The sequence below is a fragment of the Solanum stenotomum genome, chromosome 3 (genome assembly GCF_019186545.1).
Source record: "Solanum stenotomum isolate F172 chromosome 3, ASM1918654v1, whole genome shotgun sequence".
Classification (NCBI taxonomy): domain Eukaryota; kingdom Viridiplantae; phylum Streptophyta; class Magnoliopsida; order Solanales; family Solanaceae; genus Solanum; species Solanum stenotomum.
The window spans coordinates 723,036-739,268 of NC_064284.1; the positions used below are offsets into that span (position 1 = coordinate 723,036).

The 16,233-nt window shown below is 35.0% G+C and overlaps 4 protein-coding genes across 4 annotated transcripts; 2 read left to right on the forward strand and 2 right to left on the reverse strand.

The window, feature by feature from the left end:
* The first annotated feature begins 488 nt into the window (after nt 1-488).
* LOC125857665 (RING-H2 finger protein ATL63-like) lies at nt 489-965 on the forward strand. Its single transcript, XM_049537269.1, has one exon. The coding sequence runs from the start codon at nt 489-491 to the stop codon at nt 963-965; it is 477 nt and encodes a 158-aa protein (XP_049393226.1).
* Nucleotides 966-4,774: 3,809 nt separating this feature from the next.
* On the forward strand, nt 4,775-6,148 carry LOC125857804 (RING-H2 finger protein ATL3-like). The gene has a single exon (XM_049537452.1). The coding sequence runs from the start codon at nt 5,051-5,053 to the stop codon at nt 5,834-5,836; it is 786 nt and encodes a 261-aa protein (XP_049393409.1). The 5' UTR covers nt 4,775-5,050; the 3' UTR covers nt 5,837-6,148.
* A 248-nt stretch (nt 6,149-6,396) lies between these two features.
* LOC125857806 (uncharacterized) lies at nt 6,397-7,636 on the reverse strand. Its single transcript, XM_049537454.1, has 2 exons — nt 7,445-7,636; nt 6,397-6,886 (listed from the first exon to the last, which is right to left on the reverse strand). Exons 1-2 carry the CDS (start codon nt 7,526-7,528, stop codon nt 6,464-6,466), a joined length of 507 nt encoding a protein of 168 aa, XP_049393411.1. The 5' UTR covers nt 7,529-7,636; the 3' UTR covers nt 6,397-6,463.
* Nucleotides 7,637-8,837: 1,201 nt separating this feature from the next.
* Nucleotides 8,838-15,094, reverse strand: LOC125857805 (ubiquitin-conjugating enzyme E2 34-like). Its single transcript, XM_049537453.1, has 10 exons — nt 14,878-15,094; nt 12,525-12,664; nt 12,131-12,185; nt 11,817-11,855; nt 11,573-11,636; nt 11,383-11,444; nt 11,247-11,286; nt 10,415-10,442; nt 9,569-9,660; nt 8,838-9,387 (listed from the first exon to the last, which is right to left on the reverse strand). Exons 2-10 carry the CDS (start codon nt 12,579-12,581, stop codon nt 9,105-9,107), a joined length of 720 nt encoding a protein of 239 aa, XP_049393410.1. The 5' UTR covers nt 12,582-12,664; nt 14,878-15,094; the 3' UTR covers nt 8,838-9,104.
* Between the last annotated feature and the right edge of the window lie 1,139 nt (nt 15,095-16,233).

A 16,233-nucleotide genomic window follows, 5' to 3' on the forward strand; every position in this document is an offset into this window, starting at 1 on the left:
CTAGAATAGCGCTTGTTTGACAATAAGCTTAAAACTTATCTGTACACGGCTAGGCTTAATAGTAGCAGCAGCTGCAATTTTTGCAACGTAACTACTACTATTTTGTCTTTGTGTATTTTTTGGCTCCCCTTTTTCATGTAATTATTTGACCATAATGTTGTTTACCTTTTCATTCAGCACAACTTCGTGCCCTGCACAGCACGCCTGCTGCTTTTGATCAAAACTTCAAACTCATACCATTTCATTTTGAATTCCACAATTGTAACCCAATAATTCAGCTCTTCCTTCTTAATTCTTTTAGGACAGTAGTCAAAAGTCAAAACCAAAATCCTTATTGATAATGCTGCTGTTTAGAGTCAATTAAATTATATTCAGCAACCATATAAACAAAAAAACTCAAACCATACACTATAAATATAACACATGCAGGGGAAAACAGGGAAGACATCAAACATCACCACATATTAAAACGAAAAACAAATTAATTAATGGCACAAGTGGTTTCTCCAAGCACATCATCATGCAGTAGTGCGATGATAGCCGTAGCAGTGATTGCAGCATTTCCTATAATGTCCATAATAACTGCATACAAAGATGCATTGTTGTCGATTGTAATCGCCTCTAAATATAGCATTAGTACACAAAAACAAGATAACAATTGTGTAGATGATCACTTGACATGTATAATATGCCTTGCCGATAATTCTTTGGCTGAATCCCGGCGAGTGCTTACCATATGTGGACATGAATTTCATACTCATTGCATTGATTCTTGGCTAAACATCAATTCGATTTGCCCTCTCTGCAGAATTCCAGTGCCTGCTAACATTTCTATGAGATCATGTACCAAAAATCGCTTCGTTTCGTCGTTGATATCTGCTGTGGATAACATTTGGAATTGGTTTCTTGATCCGCTTAGCTCTGAGGTCATTGCTTCCCTTACAAATATGGAATGCCTGGGCTAAACAACACGACACTGTATTTGCTTAATTTCTCACTAGTTTAAATTTGTTTTTTTTTTTTACAAATTAAAATTTCATATGAAAGCTCATTAATTATGTACAGTTATATCATTAAAAAAAAATATTTTTTGAGATTTTTAAAATTTGATTCAAAAAATTGGGGAATTAGCTTGACCACCTCCATTATTATAATAATAGGTACTTGAAATTCATCACATAATATATTTTTTTTGTTTTTTATGGTTGAAATACAATTTCTTTTATAAATTATTTCTTTTTATTAAAATTATAAGTATAAAATATTATGTGAATTTCATTAATTACTAGATCAGATCTTGAATATAGTTTAGTTTTCAAATATTGTACTTAATATGACCTTAATTTTGAATATTTTGAGTGCATTCCGCCACGTAACCAACTATTTTGTGTTTTGTTTGACAAGAATGTTATACTACCAGACTTGCCATGTTTTGTTTACCTTTCCATTCAGCACATACATGTTGTTTCGTGCCTGCTGCTGTTCATGTCGCAATTCTAACACGAAATATTCAGCTCCTTTCTCATATACTTGTCAAAAGCAAAATCATAGTAATCCATAATGTTGGTGAGTCAATTTATAATTATATTCAACAACATTTGTAAACAAAAAACCTCAAACCATGCACTATAAATATAACACATGCAGATCACCACATATTAATTAAAAAAACGATCGAAAAACAAATTAATTAATGGTTTCTCCAAGTACATCGATCATCAAGCAGTAGTGAGACGACAGTGATCGCAGCATTTTCTATATTAACTGCATACAAAGGTGCAGTCAAGTCATTGTTGTCGCTTGTAATCGCCTAGCATTACACAATAACAAGATAACAATTGTGTAATATGCATGTCTTGCCAATATTTCTTTGGGTGCTTACCATATGTGGACATGGGTGAGGCAGAAATTGGTCAACCATTGCCATTACTTCTCCTTTATTTTCACTTTTTATTCCTCCATCATATCTTATAACCTATGTAACTCTTAGGCCATTTATCTTCACTATTTACTACCCTATTATTTTTCTATTTCATTGCTAGGAAGACTTCTTCTACTATAAATAGTGGTGGTCTTCATTTGTTTATTACACACAAAAAAAATATAGAGTGCATAAAGTTTGTCAAAAAGAGAGTTCTTATTTGTTGAAGGGTTGTGGAGCTTTGGACTCAACTCTTGTCCAGAGTTGCTGAGTTATATTTTGTGATTAGGCTGTTGTATTTGGACCAGTGAAAAACATTTGTTGCAGTGGGCTTAAATCTCTTTAAAGAGAGCGAGATATCCGCACCTCAGCCTGAAGAGATTTTTATTTCTTTGTTTTATTTTCAATTGTAATCTTGTAATTTTTCACTAACACATTGATTCCCCTCTTTGCAGAATTCCTGTGCCTACTAACATTACCAAAAATCGCTTTGTTTCGTCGTTGATATCTGCTGTGGATAACATTTGGAATTGGTTTCTCCATCCGCTTTGTTGTGACTTGTGAGGTCATAGTTTCCCTTATAAATATGGACCGATCTAAACAAATTAGCAACAGAACAGGAGATATCAGACAATCATTATTGTAATTTGATTTTTTTTTTTTTTACAGGAAATGAATTAATTTCTTATGAAAATGTACAGTTTTACCAAAGGTTTGGTCTTACCGATTACATTTTGAGTGATAATGTTGCCTGTATGATGTAGATACCAGTAGGAGAGACCGAAAACAACGAATATTAACATAAGCTGTTTGAATCTTGATAAAGATGAGCATGGGTCAAGTGACATTGAATATAGCAAGTGTTTTTTTTTTTGTCAAAAGTGCTTTTCGAAAAAATATTCTTTAAAAATAATATTTAAAAAACTTTTTTGTTAATAATTTATGCTTGATCAAAGTTTCAAAAACGCTTCAACCGGAAAACTATTTTTTAACTAATGAAAAAAAGTTTTTGCTATTACTTAGTTTGGCCGACATAGGTGATTTAGATTAATTTTTTTATTTATCAAAACCAACAATGTTAGTTTGTAAGATTTATGAATCAAATCAGACCAACAAGAGTTGGTTTTTCTGATTTTTATTTCTACAATTTGATATGATTTATGGTTTATCGATTTCTTTTGAACATTCTTAGAAAAATCACATTTGACTTTCCGACCACATAAATTATAAAACATGTGTTGTTGATTCATGTGATATTTTGATGATTAATAACTAAAATAAACTTATTTAAATTAAAATTTGAAAAAAAAAAAAAAGGTTTAAGTGATTTTATTTGAACATATTATTAATTGGGCTAACTATTATTAGCATAAAATGGGCTGGATCATGTGTTAGATGAGTTAATGTTGATGCGGAATATGAGGAGCAGGGAGAATTTGAATGTGTGACCAATGACGGATTCAAAGTTTTATCCATGAGTTCATTTAACTTTTATTGTGAAATAATTCATAAATTTAATTATTATTGTGAAATAACTTGAGATGAATTAGAGATGCACTTATATTCACTACGCACTTTCAAATATCAAAAACTATCATATACTCCCTCCGTCCCATTTTATGTGAAGTAGTTTAACTTAGCACGGAGTTTAAGAAATAAAAGGAAGACTTTTAAAGCTTGTGGTCCAAAATGAATGATAGAAATTTGTGTGACTATAAATTATTTTATTAAGGGTAAAATAGACATTTTATAGTTAAATTGTTACTTAATATAAAAATGTATCATTCTTTTTGAAACCGACTAAAAAGAAAAGTAAATCACATAAATTGAGACACAGAAAATATATATTTTACAAAGTATGGGCCTCCGTTTGAAATTAGTACTATAAAAAAAAAGGGGGAAATTGTATATAATGGCAAACTAATAATTCAAATTAAATGGTATAACCACACTTTGATTTAATTGTGTCCTGTAGCAAACTGTTTGCTAGCGTCTCTCTCCCTCAAACTCTCGCTCGCCACTCTCCTCTCTCGCTCACTCCCTCTGTGTTCTCCTCTCTCGCTTTATACACAGAAGTGTATAAATTGCGTTTCTGTTTGTATAAAGCGAGAGAAAATTGTATATACACATGCAAATACATATATATTCGTCCTATACACTTATAAATTATACAATAAAAATATTCTCCTGCCCAGTTCTCTTGTGCCTTTCTCTCTTTCTCGTTTTATACAACAGAAGTGTATAAATTGCGTTTCTGTTTGTATAAAATGAGAAAAAATTGTATATACACATGCAAATACATATATATTCGTCCTATACACTTATAATTATACAATAAAAATATTCCCCTGCCCAGTTTTATGTTTGTATAATGAAATTATACAATCTGAAGAGGAGCCAACAAATTATACAATTGCTCTTTTTGTATATATGTATAGCGAAATAGACAGCTTTTAATTGTATATGTATAGCGAATTATACATATATATGTTTGCTATGGAGCGCAATTATGCAAGCTTTGCTATAGCATACAAATATGATTTTTTTGTTTGCTATATGTGAAAATTACTCTAAAAAAAATATAAATTTTAAATTTTGAATAATCTGAATGTTCAAATTCCTTGGGTCTACGCCATTGAAGTTAACAAATGGTCAAATGAGAAACTTCCCAACAAGTTAAGAAGGCGGCCAGAATTGTTTATTTGAAACTCTTCTCCCTAATCTCATGTTGGGAGTCTTTTGGTGACTCTTCTTTTCCCTCCCTCCACTGTCGCAGTCAAGCTTAGACTCCATTTTCATCTTCTTATTTGCTTTTTCTACTTTTAAACTTCCCCCCATTCACCTTCTATTTTGACTCAACTAGAGTTGCATTTTTCCCCTTTAAATCCTCTTTCCAAATCATTCCACTTTTCACATCATACTCCACAATTCCTTAGCTGAATTCTCTACATGTTATTGGGTTTTATCTATTCGATCGACTCTCAAATTTCAAACTTGGGGTTTTACTTCAAAATTTTGCTTCCGATATTCTAGGTTTAACTCTCACTAGTTATCTTTCCTTAATCCTAGCCTCTGTTTTTTCTTAAAGAAAGAAACTGCAAATTCAAAAGACCATCGAGCTGTCTGAAAATGGGAAGTGGTAAATTAGGTGATTCAGGTATGATTGCGATCACGGCTAAGGTCATGATGGCTGTCGTCGTATTTCTCTTCTTTGCGGTGGTCTTGGTATTCTTCCTTCACATATACTCCAAATTTTTCACGAGAGAGGACGCCAACCCGAACGACGACACAAGGCGTCGCCGCCGCCGCCGGTTCGACTTCGCCGGTGGTTATCAGGAAGTGAATGCACTCCGGAGAGGCCTTGACCGTTCAATCCTTAAAACCATACCCGTAATTCAATTTGATACCAAGGATTTTAAAGATGGATTGAAATGCTCAGTTTGTCTTAGCGAAGTCTGTGAAGGTGAAAAGGCGAGACTTTTGCCTGAATGCAATCATGGGTTTCATGTCGATTGCATTGATATGTGGTTTCAATCTCATTCCACTTGTCCTTTATGCCGAAACCCTGTTTCAGAAATGTCCTCTACGAAGTCCATCATTGTAGAATCAAATTCCGGGGCCATTAGGGCACCAGTAGAAGAAGGCTCAGTAGCTTCCACAGAGACACGAAATTTACCAACTAATGTTCTGTTCTGGGGAGATGAAACTACTACATCATCAGCATCCACAAGTACTAGTAGGCCAGATGGGGTTTTGATGATTGATATTCCAAGACAGAATAGTGAAGAGGCAGAAGAAGAACAGAAAACACCAACACCGACACGATTGAGATCTTTAACGAGGCTTTTTAGCAGTTTGAATCCTTGCAGTCCCAGAAATGTAGATGTAGAACAAGGAAGCAGGGGCCAGAGCTAGAGATTGTTACACCTCTTGAATTTGGAGAGGAGTCGAATCTTAGGAACTATATAATTTACTAGGTTAAAGTTAATTGATTGATTCTTGATGCAGATGAGAAGTTGTGTGCAATCTTTAGATGTCTATGTATTGTATATGTGTAAAACAAATTGCTAGGGCCAAGGGGCTTCTCTGTTTGAGAATTGAGGGGAATCTATCTTCTCTTACAGGAGAGTATTAGGAATTTTTTTGTTATTAATATGAGTGTTCATTTGTTGTATGGCTTCTACAATTCATTGTACGGCTTACTCGAAATATCATGCAGGCGTTTGGACAATATTTGGTTGAAATTTGAGAGTAGTTTGCAGTAAAAATGAAGCATTATGAGTGTGTCTGATTTTCCTGAAATTCGTCAAACAAAATGTTGATGTTGATGCTATTCAAATTCTAAACTCCAAAATCATGGGTGAATTCAGAACTTATTCCTAGACTAGCATGTGATGATGAAAAAAAGAACCTGTTCCTTGCAACAAATGCAAATTCTTTTTTGCATATGATATTTGTTTGCATTCACCTCACAGAAATTAGAACACATAGATTCACACATACCTGTAGTCTCTGCTAAATTAAACCTACCCTTTTGCAATCTTAAGTTACCAGATAAACAGGTCCATAAGATTGAACATCAGGAGTACTATTCTTAACCTTGTGAAGACAGAGATAAGGTATTTCATTGTCCACTCTGTTCATTGGACTGAACAGATATGTTAAGGGCCCAGACAAAGGCTTATTGGGCCTTCCAGCTATAGTACCTGGCCCGCTGATCCCTGGCAATGGACCAGAGACACATCCACGCTTCAGCTTGTTAATGGTAGAGCCTTTTGAAGTTTCTCTGCTCCCCTGATTCTTCTTCTTATCAGTCTTCAGCCATGAAAACAGAGAGCTTTTCCATGACTTCTTGCAAGTTTTCTTAACATCATTTCCAAAATTGTTGTTTCTCAGTTCCACAGAACGTGGAGGTGTAGCACTGAATTTCACTTCAGATACATGCTTTCTCGCTTCTGACAAGAACTGTAAAATGCGCAAGTCATAAATCATCAAATGTCATCTAGCTGGTAATGAGAAACGGATTCAGAATATAAACTTGACGGTTCAACTATTGAGTGTCTTACCACTAAATCTACAGCACTTTCAAAAATTAAAGGTTCAACATTTAATACCCACTTGAGCCTGACTCAACCCAACTGGATCATGGATAGGATATCAAAATGGGGATAGACATATGACTCTGATATCATGTACAGACAAAGTGGGGAGTAACTTATCTCATTACTCAAAGAATACAATGATATTAATACACAAAGAGAATAAGTTAACTACAGTAACAAGATATTCAAATCTCTAAAAGTCACCTATACTATCACATAAATACACAACTGTAGTAATGTTGTAAACAAAGCCGGGCAGAATGGTACATTGTATATACCAAGGTTAATTTTTATTTTTTTTTTGGGTGTATAAAGTAAAAAAATGTTGAATCACTTATTGGAAACTATGCCTCCACCACTGAATAAAAGATAGAAACTTTATATGAGCTGAAGATAAAAGGCAAAAAAACAATTGACTTACATCCGTAAAGTCTGTGTGAGGATCAAACTCGTAGCCACAATAGTCCCCACCTTCATATTTTGGGTATATGGGAAACTTGTTCATATTTTGCTCCCTGGAATTTCAAAATGCAGGTTCAAGTTTGAGCCATGTGAAGTGAAAATTTTCATCAAGTCTTACAAATCATGCCTATATAGAGATACATTTTGTTCATTGGAGGGCTCCCCTAATAATAGTAGATTCCAAAAGAGAAAAGGTACTGTTAAAAAAAAATAAAGATGGAAAGGCCAGCTAAGGCTTTTCTATATCCCATGAGAGTTAGTTGTGTATGAAAAAACTGGTGGTTGGATAAATTGGATTAGTTAAGGAAAGCTATATTTACCAATGCTTAACAATGAAAGGAAGGATCAGCATAAGCAACTGTTTTTATTGGTTGAAATGGATCACACTGTCACCATCATTACAGAGACCTAAATAACACTCTCAGTAATTTAAAAAAGAAAAATCGATGAGTATGGATTTTTTTTTCTTTTTTACAATTTCATAAAGGTACATACCTAAGGAAAAGAGTTTCTTCAAAACAAAGTGCTGTAGCAGTTGACTCTTGAGCTTTTCTGGAGTGAGGTGAAGGATTTGAATTCATGAAGAAATTAATGTTGGTAACAAGAGTGAGAGAGACGTAATCATATCTCAGAGAGTAATTAAATAGCAAAAGCAGGGAATAAAGGCAACCTTTTTGTTAACGTACGATTTCACCACGTCTCCACTGTATAAACTATAGAGTAGGTAAGTAATAAATATAAAATGGATTGTATTAAGATGTGAAATTTTACGGCGCAATTTTTGGAGTGGAGTTTTAGGCGAAAGGTTTTATTATTACCTAGTGGACGACAAGGCAACGTGAAAAGAGGGGTTAACATCATCATGCCAGTAGTCATGGGTTTCAACTTTCAAGCATGGCTTAGACTATATTGGATTTTCATCTCTCTTTACATAAAATTGATTGTTCTTTTCATTGATCTACCATTCAAATTTAGTTGATTGATTGATAAGTCTCCGTTTCCCATAAAGAAAAACCTCAGATTTTAAGTGAACAAGTATAAACCAGTCACGAGTGAGAAATAATTGGTTTAGTCAGCTATACGGAATAGCTCATCAAACACGGCACCACGGAAAGCATTAGTAATGACAGGTTGCCTTTTTATGCCACATTTTCAATTTTACCAGAAAGAACGATAGACTTGATACTTTTACTAGACCTTTCACCTTCACTTGTCAAGCCTATAACTACACATGTCTGTCTATATATTATATATACCTCTTCCCCTCCCTGAAAAAAATAGGAAAAAAAAAAAAGAAGAATAAACCCACATTTGCGAACTATAAACAGACAAAGCAGAAGGAAAGGATTAGCTCCTGCAACTCTGAGCCCTTCACAATAAAAGCACATTATGTTATCTTTCCACTGACGTGCGCAATAGGAAAGAGAAGCCCATTAGCTAGATTAAGAGATTAGTTAGATCTCCACTTAAGAGTCATGCCTATACATTCCCCCTAGGTAAATCAAAAACCTAAAATATTAGGTGAAATAACAGGAACCAGGAGCGGGGATGACTACGTATCCATGTGATATGGGGGTGGTCTGTTCTTCACCGTAGTGCACAAAACAAGATTCCAGTCATCAAAGCTGAAGCAGAGGCAGGGCCATTACAACACCAAAAATTGAAACTAGCAACAGCAACAACCAAGTTGGGACGGATTTCCTCTGTTGGTTTTTGACGTCTTTTAGAGGCTTCACTCTGTTCACTTCATCCTTTGTGGAATTGTCATGCTCTTCCAACAAGGGTCTAGACTTTTCTGCTCCAGCTGGCATGGATGATACCTGCTCTGGAACAGGCTGCGACGGAAGCTGCTGCTGTTCATACTTCTCCACATACTCGGGAAACAATTTCCTAAAGGTTGGGCTATCATAAAAAAAAATAGAGAGTAAGTTCCCTCCTACCTAATAAAAACGTAATAAAGGAAAATACAAACGGTAAAATAGCATATCCATCTCTCATGCAGGAGATCTTGAACAGTGGAGACAAAAGCTCGAGGCAATTATACAAATACAACACAACAGCAAGGAACTCGCAGTCAACTCACTTTTTACAATTAAAAGCCAAGGATGCCTTTGCAAGCTTCTCCTTCTCAGCAACTGTTGTTGATACACTGCCTGTGGTAGGACTATTGTCCATCTGCAAGTAATAGATAATTAGAACGCGAGATAGCAACTGTATTATGTAATGCATGTTCAAACCCCAACATACTTTGCAAAAAGAAATGATTCAACAAATGAAGAAAAGGTTATCTGAGCAAGCAATCAACTTATCAGTAAACCACCTATTCATAACTGCAGATAGAAATCGGAGAATTTGTTCATGCTTCTGAATATTTTTGGTGTTCATGCCAGTTGGTCTGAGTAAAGCAACCATCAGATGGAAGGGTCAAAAGATAGACAAGAAGCATAGAGAAGTTTGGAGAACAGTCCCTTTGTGCATTTTTTGGACAGTGAGGCTAGATGGAAATATTAGATAATTTGAGGGTGAAGATCATATAAACTGGCAGAGGACATCATCATAGAGGTGATAGAACATGAAGTTTAGAATACTTTTCTTGGTAGGCAGACGTAGAGCCACAAAGGGAGTATGGGGAAACTTCACCAACTACCAGACTCCCTCCTTTTCTCCTATACCACTCAGAGGTAGCTTTTATGCTATAGCTCAAATGATCTTTAATGTGATGGGATGACTTCAGATTGTCCTCAACCTCTACCAGGGCTTCCGTGCACAGAGACAGATAGAACTCAATTGTCCAGACACACGTAAAAGAAATAACATTTTCATAAAAGGAAAAGCACAAAGTAAATAAAGCATGATCTGAAAATACATAAGCAGATGAAATGGGAACACCAGGAGTCATTATAAGCTGCATTAGTAGAACGAACTTTACCATAAATGAGAGCAGCCCTGTTAGTATGCTGCATGCAGAACAGGGAAAAGTTAGCCCGAGCAAAGAAGAAAAAAACATCTCATTTTAGCTGTAAGAATAAATAGACATGTTTTTGCTAATTTGTTTCAACAAGAAATCAGAAACATGTTAAACAAAAAAAACAATAATAAAATATTTATAACAAAGTGCACACACATGGAGTGCAACTGAGTAGATGGTGTTTGAGATTTCATATCATTGACTCCAACTTGGAATTGAGAGTAGTTTGCCTTTGTCGTTGAAAGAGAAGAAAATTGGCAGGCAAACGAATTAATTCAAGCAAATTTACATGGAATGAGTGAATGGGACTTAAAAAAGGAGGGAGACAGGGCACAGGTTTAAGCTAAAGTGGAGCAAAAGAGAGGGACTGGCAGCCTGGGGATAGGGCATCTGTTTGTGGGGTGGGGGGGGGGGGGGGGGGGGGGGGGGGGGGGGGGGGGGGGGGGGGGGGGGGGGGGGGGGGGGGAGTCTGGAGTGCAGTGAGGTGGGTCTCAGGTGGCAGGGAGATACAGAGGAGTGGTCCTGAAAACAAAATTTTTCACAAGTGAAAACACATATAACCTCTTCGTTAAGAAATAATGTTTGCTTTTAAAAGTGGAAAGAGTGATATATATTTCCTTGTCATGGCAGAAACGAAAACATAAACTCTTTTTTTAAAAAAATTTGCAACAATGATTTGATTTTCCTAGTCATTACAAAAACAAAACCAGACAAGGTTTTTTGGTTACCAAACAGGCACTAAAGAAAGTATTGCCAGACAAATAAGCATTATTTATTGTTTGCAACTCATTACCTTGACACAGACCACATTGGATTCCAGCTCTCTGGATGGACTGTGAAGAAATAAGGAAACAAAGGTTAAGAACAGACAAAGATCATCACAAAGCAACAGAAAACTGTGACAATTAGGCAATTCTAAAAGCACTTACAGTCACTCATAGATAAGCAGATTTTCTTTTGCGTCATAAATCTTCCGTTTGGAGTAGTCATACTACAGAAAAAGAAAACATATGTGCTGTAAAAATCAGCAGGAACAAAACCCTCAAAAGCATGGAGACAACCTAGGTTGGAGAGTTGAAACAAGCAAGGGAATTTCAAACTCATCTGAAGTTAGACTACCTGATCCCTGGAGGTTTAAATGGATATTCTGGAGGAAACTTGATCTTCCCATAATAAAATCCACCTAATGATGGGAAGCGGTATCATTTCATGAACAACAACAAAAGGAGCATAAGTTAATTCCAGAAGAATAACAAATATACAAAAAAGACAGGAAGACGGGTTGGAGGAACGAGAGTGCTATCACCCAACAATATCAGCTAATCCAATAATTGAAATACTGAACTCAGAAAAAAGTAGCGACCTGCAAATGGCGTTCCTTCACTCCCCTCCAAAACATAATCTGGACACACAGTTTAGATAGAAGTAGGACCATTAGTAATATCAAAGCAAACAAATGACGAATTAATTGATCAAGAGAAACCAAAGGAAAAAAAAGGAAAACAAAAGGAGGGCCACTCCCTGCAAATAAGTCTAGTCAGTTATATTAATTAGAAATACTGCTACATTTTCATAAACTTACTTTACTTGTAAAGAAAAAAGAAAAAAAGTTCATTTGTTAAGAGACAATTTTACTCCATAATTGACTGCAAGAACATGAGCAGAAGTAGGACTCACGCCACTCAAGGATATCATTCGGAGAAGGGCGGGCCACAACATGGGAAACAGGTTCCTGCAATGGAGAATGCATCACTACCTTAGAGTGTTGTACAACATAATTAAATTTGCATGGTGTAGAATAGTCTAGCCCATAGAAGGCATAGGAGGATGTCATCAAACATGAGTAAGTCCATGAAGTAAAACATTCTCCAAGATATGACACGAATTTAAGCACACAACTTGCATATCTTCAGGCCTAGCAATGGTGTGGAGGGAAGCAAGAACCCACCATCGCATAATTAACAATTACTAATCTTAGTTTACATGCGTTGCAAATAACTATAGACTGAAATAAAGTATCTGGTAATGCTTCAAATGTAGAGCAATAACAAGCAACTAAAAGGTTACGTACTTTACAAAGTGCTCTATATTCCTTCTGAAGGCGCTTTACACATGCTTTTTCTGCCATGTCTTAGCTTCAAAATATATTGAAACTAAGAGAGTGCTGCAAAGCTTTCCTTATCCTCTTGACCACCAAAGAAATACAACAACCTGTAAACATATGAGATGCTTAACAAACCCAGGAATTCCAAACTTATTAAGCATAGAGAATATAGGGCATTACATTTCCAGGTAGAATAGTGCCCAAGAAAGACTATTAAGTCCACAAAAAAATAATGCAGGAACAAAAAGCGGGCAACGCCAGCTAAGTCTGTTCCCAGTAGCAATTAGGAGCAGTGTTGGAGCCAAGAATTGAAGGATAGAGGAAGCTTACAAAGAGAAGCGAGCAACATGTATTTTCAGAGAAAACAATAAACAGGGAGCATCAGAATATATTTTAAAAGGTTTCTTCTAGACTCTCATATTTCCTAACTTAAACAGGACAATAACTTCACATATTCTTAATAAAGGCAGTGTCTGGGTCAACTTTACTCATCTCGATGAATGCATTGGGTACCTGCCACCTCCCATACACACAAGTACCCAATAACTTGGTCCGACGAGGCTTAGGTAGATGACAAAAGATGCGTTCAATCAACAGTAAATATTGGACAGGACTCAGGGGACTGTTGATCAAGAACCCTCCACTTTCAATCAAATGAATTAGTCACTGGGGGAGGGGAGAAAACACTGTGGACACCCTGAGGAGTGAGGAGAGGGTTTACTGTTGAAAAGAAGAATTAAGAGAAATATTGTTCAGAATTGCCAGGTCATTTACAATACGCATCCATATTGTGCATTTGAATTTCAAAAGGACAACTATCATAGATAATACAGGTCACTGACAAACATCAGTCCAGATTATAAGATTGGAAAATAGGGTGTGATGGAAATAGTGACTGAATAAAAATTCTAGCCAGCAAACAAATGCACTTTCTTCTGACTAGGCCTAACATTCATTTTGCTTCACCAAGCCCTTCTGTTGGGGCATCACCTCTTTACCAATCCTCCCTTCTCTTCAGCAACAGATTGGATTCTTGCTGGACTTTGAAATGTGTATAAACCGGAAGTTTGTAATCAAATGGACAAATGTTTCCCACAAGTCATTATATTCAGCCATACAAAGAATAGGACAGGTTTCCAAAGTAATGAGGGCAAAGAATAATGGAATAAGAGAAAAAAATATTTTTCTACAAGTGAAAAACAAGTTAGCTAGAATAAAGTAGGATGTTTGTAAAGAATCCAGTCTTCAACTGAAAAGCCTATACTATTTTTTTCATAAGAGGAACCAACACGTATCAAGTCCTTACTCTATAGTACACAAAGTTTTTCTTTTTGATGGGTCTACAGTACACAAGGTTCAAACACCAAGAAAGATTCTACATACTCAAGCAATGTAGAGGAAAGGAGTGAAAAAAAAAATTATCAGAAAAAGGCATGAAGAGTTTTTGCTTTCTTTCTTAGAGTATCCACGACCAATCATGGATGGGGATTGAATGTGAGTACAAAATCATTGGCAAAACTATGGAATATTGCCAGCAGATAATACTAGCGAATGGATACCGTCAAGCATGGCAGATCTTTCTTGGTAGAAGGTTTGACATCTATTGTTTTCCACTCGTACGGCTGTTACATTAGAAAAAGCTCAATGCCGTACAAGACATCACCTTTTACCTCAAATGACGCTTTCATGGACCAAAGCCCGTCAAGATATCTTGAGAACTACACTCCATTCATCTGGTTATTTAGATATTTCTAGTACTATATAGACAACCTAATGAAAGATTTTTTCTTAAAGCAAAAAGTGAAAGCAGTTGCATCTATAAGAAGATAAAACTCTATCTGGTCCACATTTGATTAGGAATAGGTCTTGTTTTATTGCCTACCTTAGAAAAATAATAAAAACCAGATATACTAACATCTATGATCACATCTTTATTTCTTTCCCCGAATTTCTAACCTAAAAAATAATAACTATCAAATATTCAAAGGAAAACAAGTGATGGAAATGCTAGGACTAGATAGGAGGAAATAGTTCAGAGCCAAAACACGCAATTCAGCGAATAAGTCCTCCAAGAAACCGGAACTGACAGAAATTAAGTACATTACTAACGAACATAAAGCACATATTCTCAAATTAAAACACTATTGATTATCAACACCGTAGACTAAATAGCCGAGAGACATACGCATCATACAAACAAGAAAACAAACCGCATAACAATCCAGGTAATCAGATCGAAATTCATTGTCTTCGTATCAAAATTAACGAAGTAAATGACACAAGAACATGTACATACATAAAGAAGAAGATCATATATTACCGAAGATCTTGCGGAAATTGGAAATTGAATTGGGCGAATTGAGATTTTCCAGAATCTGATGAAGATCCACTTCAAACGGCTGCGAGTTGAGGAAGAAAAATAATTGAAGAGAAGCTTTTCTTGGTTTTCGGCTTGCAGATGATGGACACTGACCCGACTCCCGAGCCGAAGCTGAGTCCGATAATGCAATTCAATAAAAAAAAAATTGACCACTACGTGTTGCTTATACTCCTAATCTTTGATGGACGAATTTACCCCTATTAATTGTAACTTCGCCGACTTATCCTTCTCCGTGTGGCACTGTCGCGTCCATATTATTGGTATTGTTAATTGGGCTAAGGGGCCAAATAACTTTTTAATTTATAAATTTATATACTATAATCTTTTGGAATACTTTATTTATAAAATAAGAAATTACTATTTTTAAGGTAATTTTTACACGAAAATTTTAAAATAATTTATGGAATTAATACCAAAAAAACAGATGTCTAGGCTCTTTTTATAGTTCAAAATCGGCATGGATGGAACATAATGAAGTGACGAGTTCATTTAAATAAATGTTGTATTTGCAAAAAATAAATATTTAATATATATATATATATATATATATATATATATTTAGAATCCAATAAACAAAAATAATAATTCAAAAGTATTAAGTTAAAAAAATAATTAAAAAAATCTAGCTTCCACTTCTTTAAATTCAAAGAAAATAACAAATTAATAAGTTAAAGACAAGGCAAAGAGGGATGGATAGACTCCAATTAGAAAATGTAGAAAGAAACTTATTTTGTGCTTTACATAATTTATATTTTTTTTTCTCACGTATTGATGGACTCAAATCTTATATTTTTGGATTTACAAATTTTGAATCCACTAACTTATGATCCAAAAAATCAAGTTTCTCACAATTAATAACAGTTATGATTATGAGAAACGCAAAATAATATTTTTCAAATTTTTAAAATTATTTTTCACGATAATTATCCGTAATAATAACACAATCAGTCTTATTAATCGCAATTGAAAAATGATGACTTGCTTGTGAACATGTCTTTCAAGTTCTTGTATTTGTCATGTTTCTTCATCACTATGATACTATCCTATCTTAAATGCACATGTCTCCAAAAGTAAACGTGTTCTTTATAACAAAAGAAAGAAAAAAAGAAAAAAGCTTTAACTTTAAATTAGCATAGACGGTTATATGATTAGTAAATAATTAGTTGGAAAGGGAAGGTCTTAGTGGTGTACTGGTGTCTAATATAGAATTGATCAACGAAGCATCTCAACTTTGAAAGTTTTCTTGTTCGTGTTTTTCAACTAAGATCGGTCATTCTTTTTGTCTTTAAATTTCCA

Excerpts from the sequence above, each read along its gene's own strand:
- LOC125857665 (XM_049537269.1), top strand. The coding sequence starts at position 489 with ATGGCACAAGTGGTTTCTCCAAGCACATCATCATGCAGTAGTGCGATG.
- LOC125857804 (XM_049537452.1), top strand. The coding sequence starts at position 5,051 with ATGGGAAGTGGTAAATTAGGTGATTCAGGTATGATTGCGATCACGGCT.
- LOC125857806 (XM_049537454.1), bottom strand. The coding sequence starts at position 7,528 with ATGAACAAGTTTCCCATATACCCAAAATATGAAGGTGGGGACTATTGT. Across the intron at positions 6,887-7,444 it reads CTCACACAGACTTTACGGAT|TTCTTGTCAGAAGCGAGAAA; the intron begins GTAAGTCAATTG and ends CGCATTTTACAG.
- LOC125857805 (XM_049537453.1), bottom strand. The coding sequence starts at position 12,581 with ATGGCAGAAAAAGCATGTGTAAAGCGCCTTCAGAAGGAATATAGAGCA. Across the intron at positions 12,186-12,524 it reads AATATAGAGCACTTTGTAAA|GAACCTGTTTCCCATGTTGT; the intron begins GTACGTAACCTT and ends TCTCCATTGCAG. Across the intron at positions 9,388-9,568 it reads TTGGCTTTTAATTGTAAAAA|CCCAACCTTTAGGAAATTGT; the intron begins GTGAGTTGACTG and ends TTTTTATGATAG.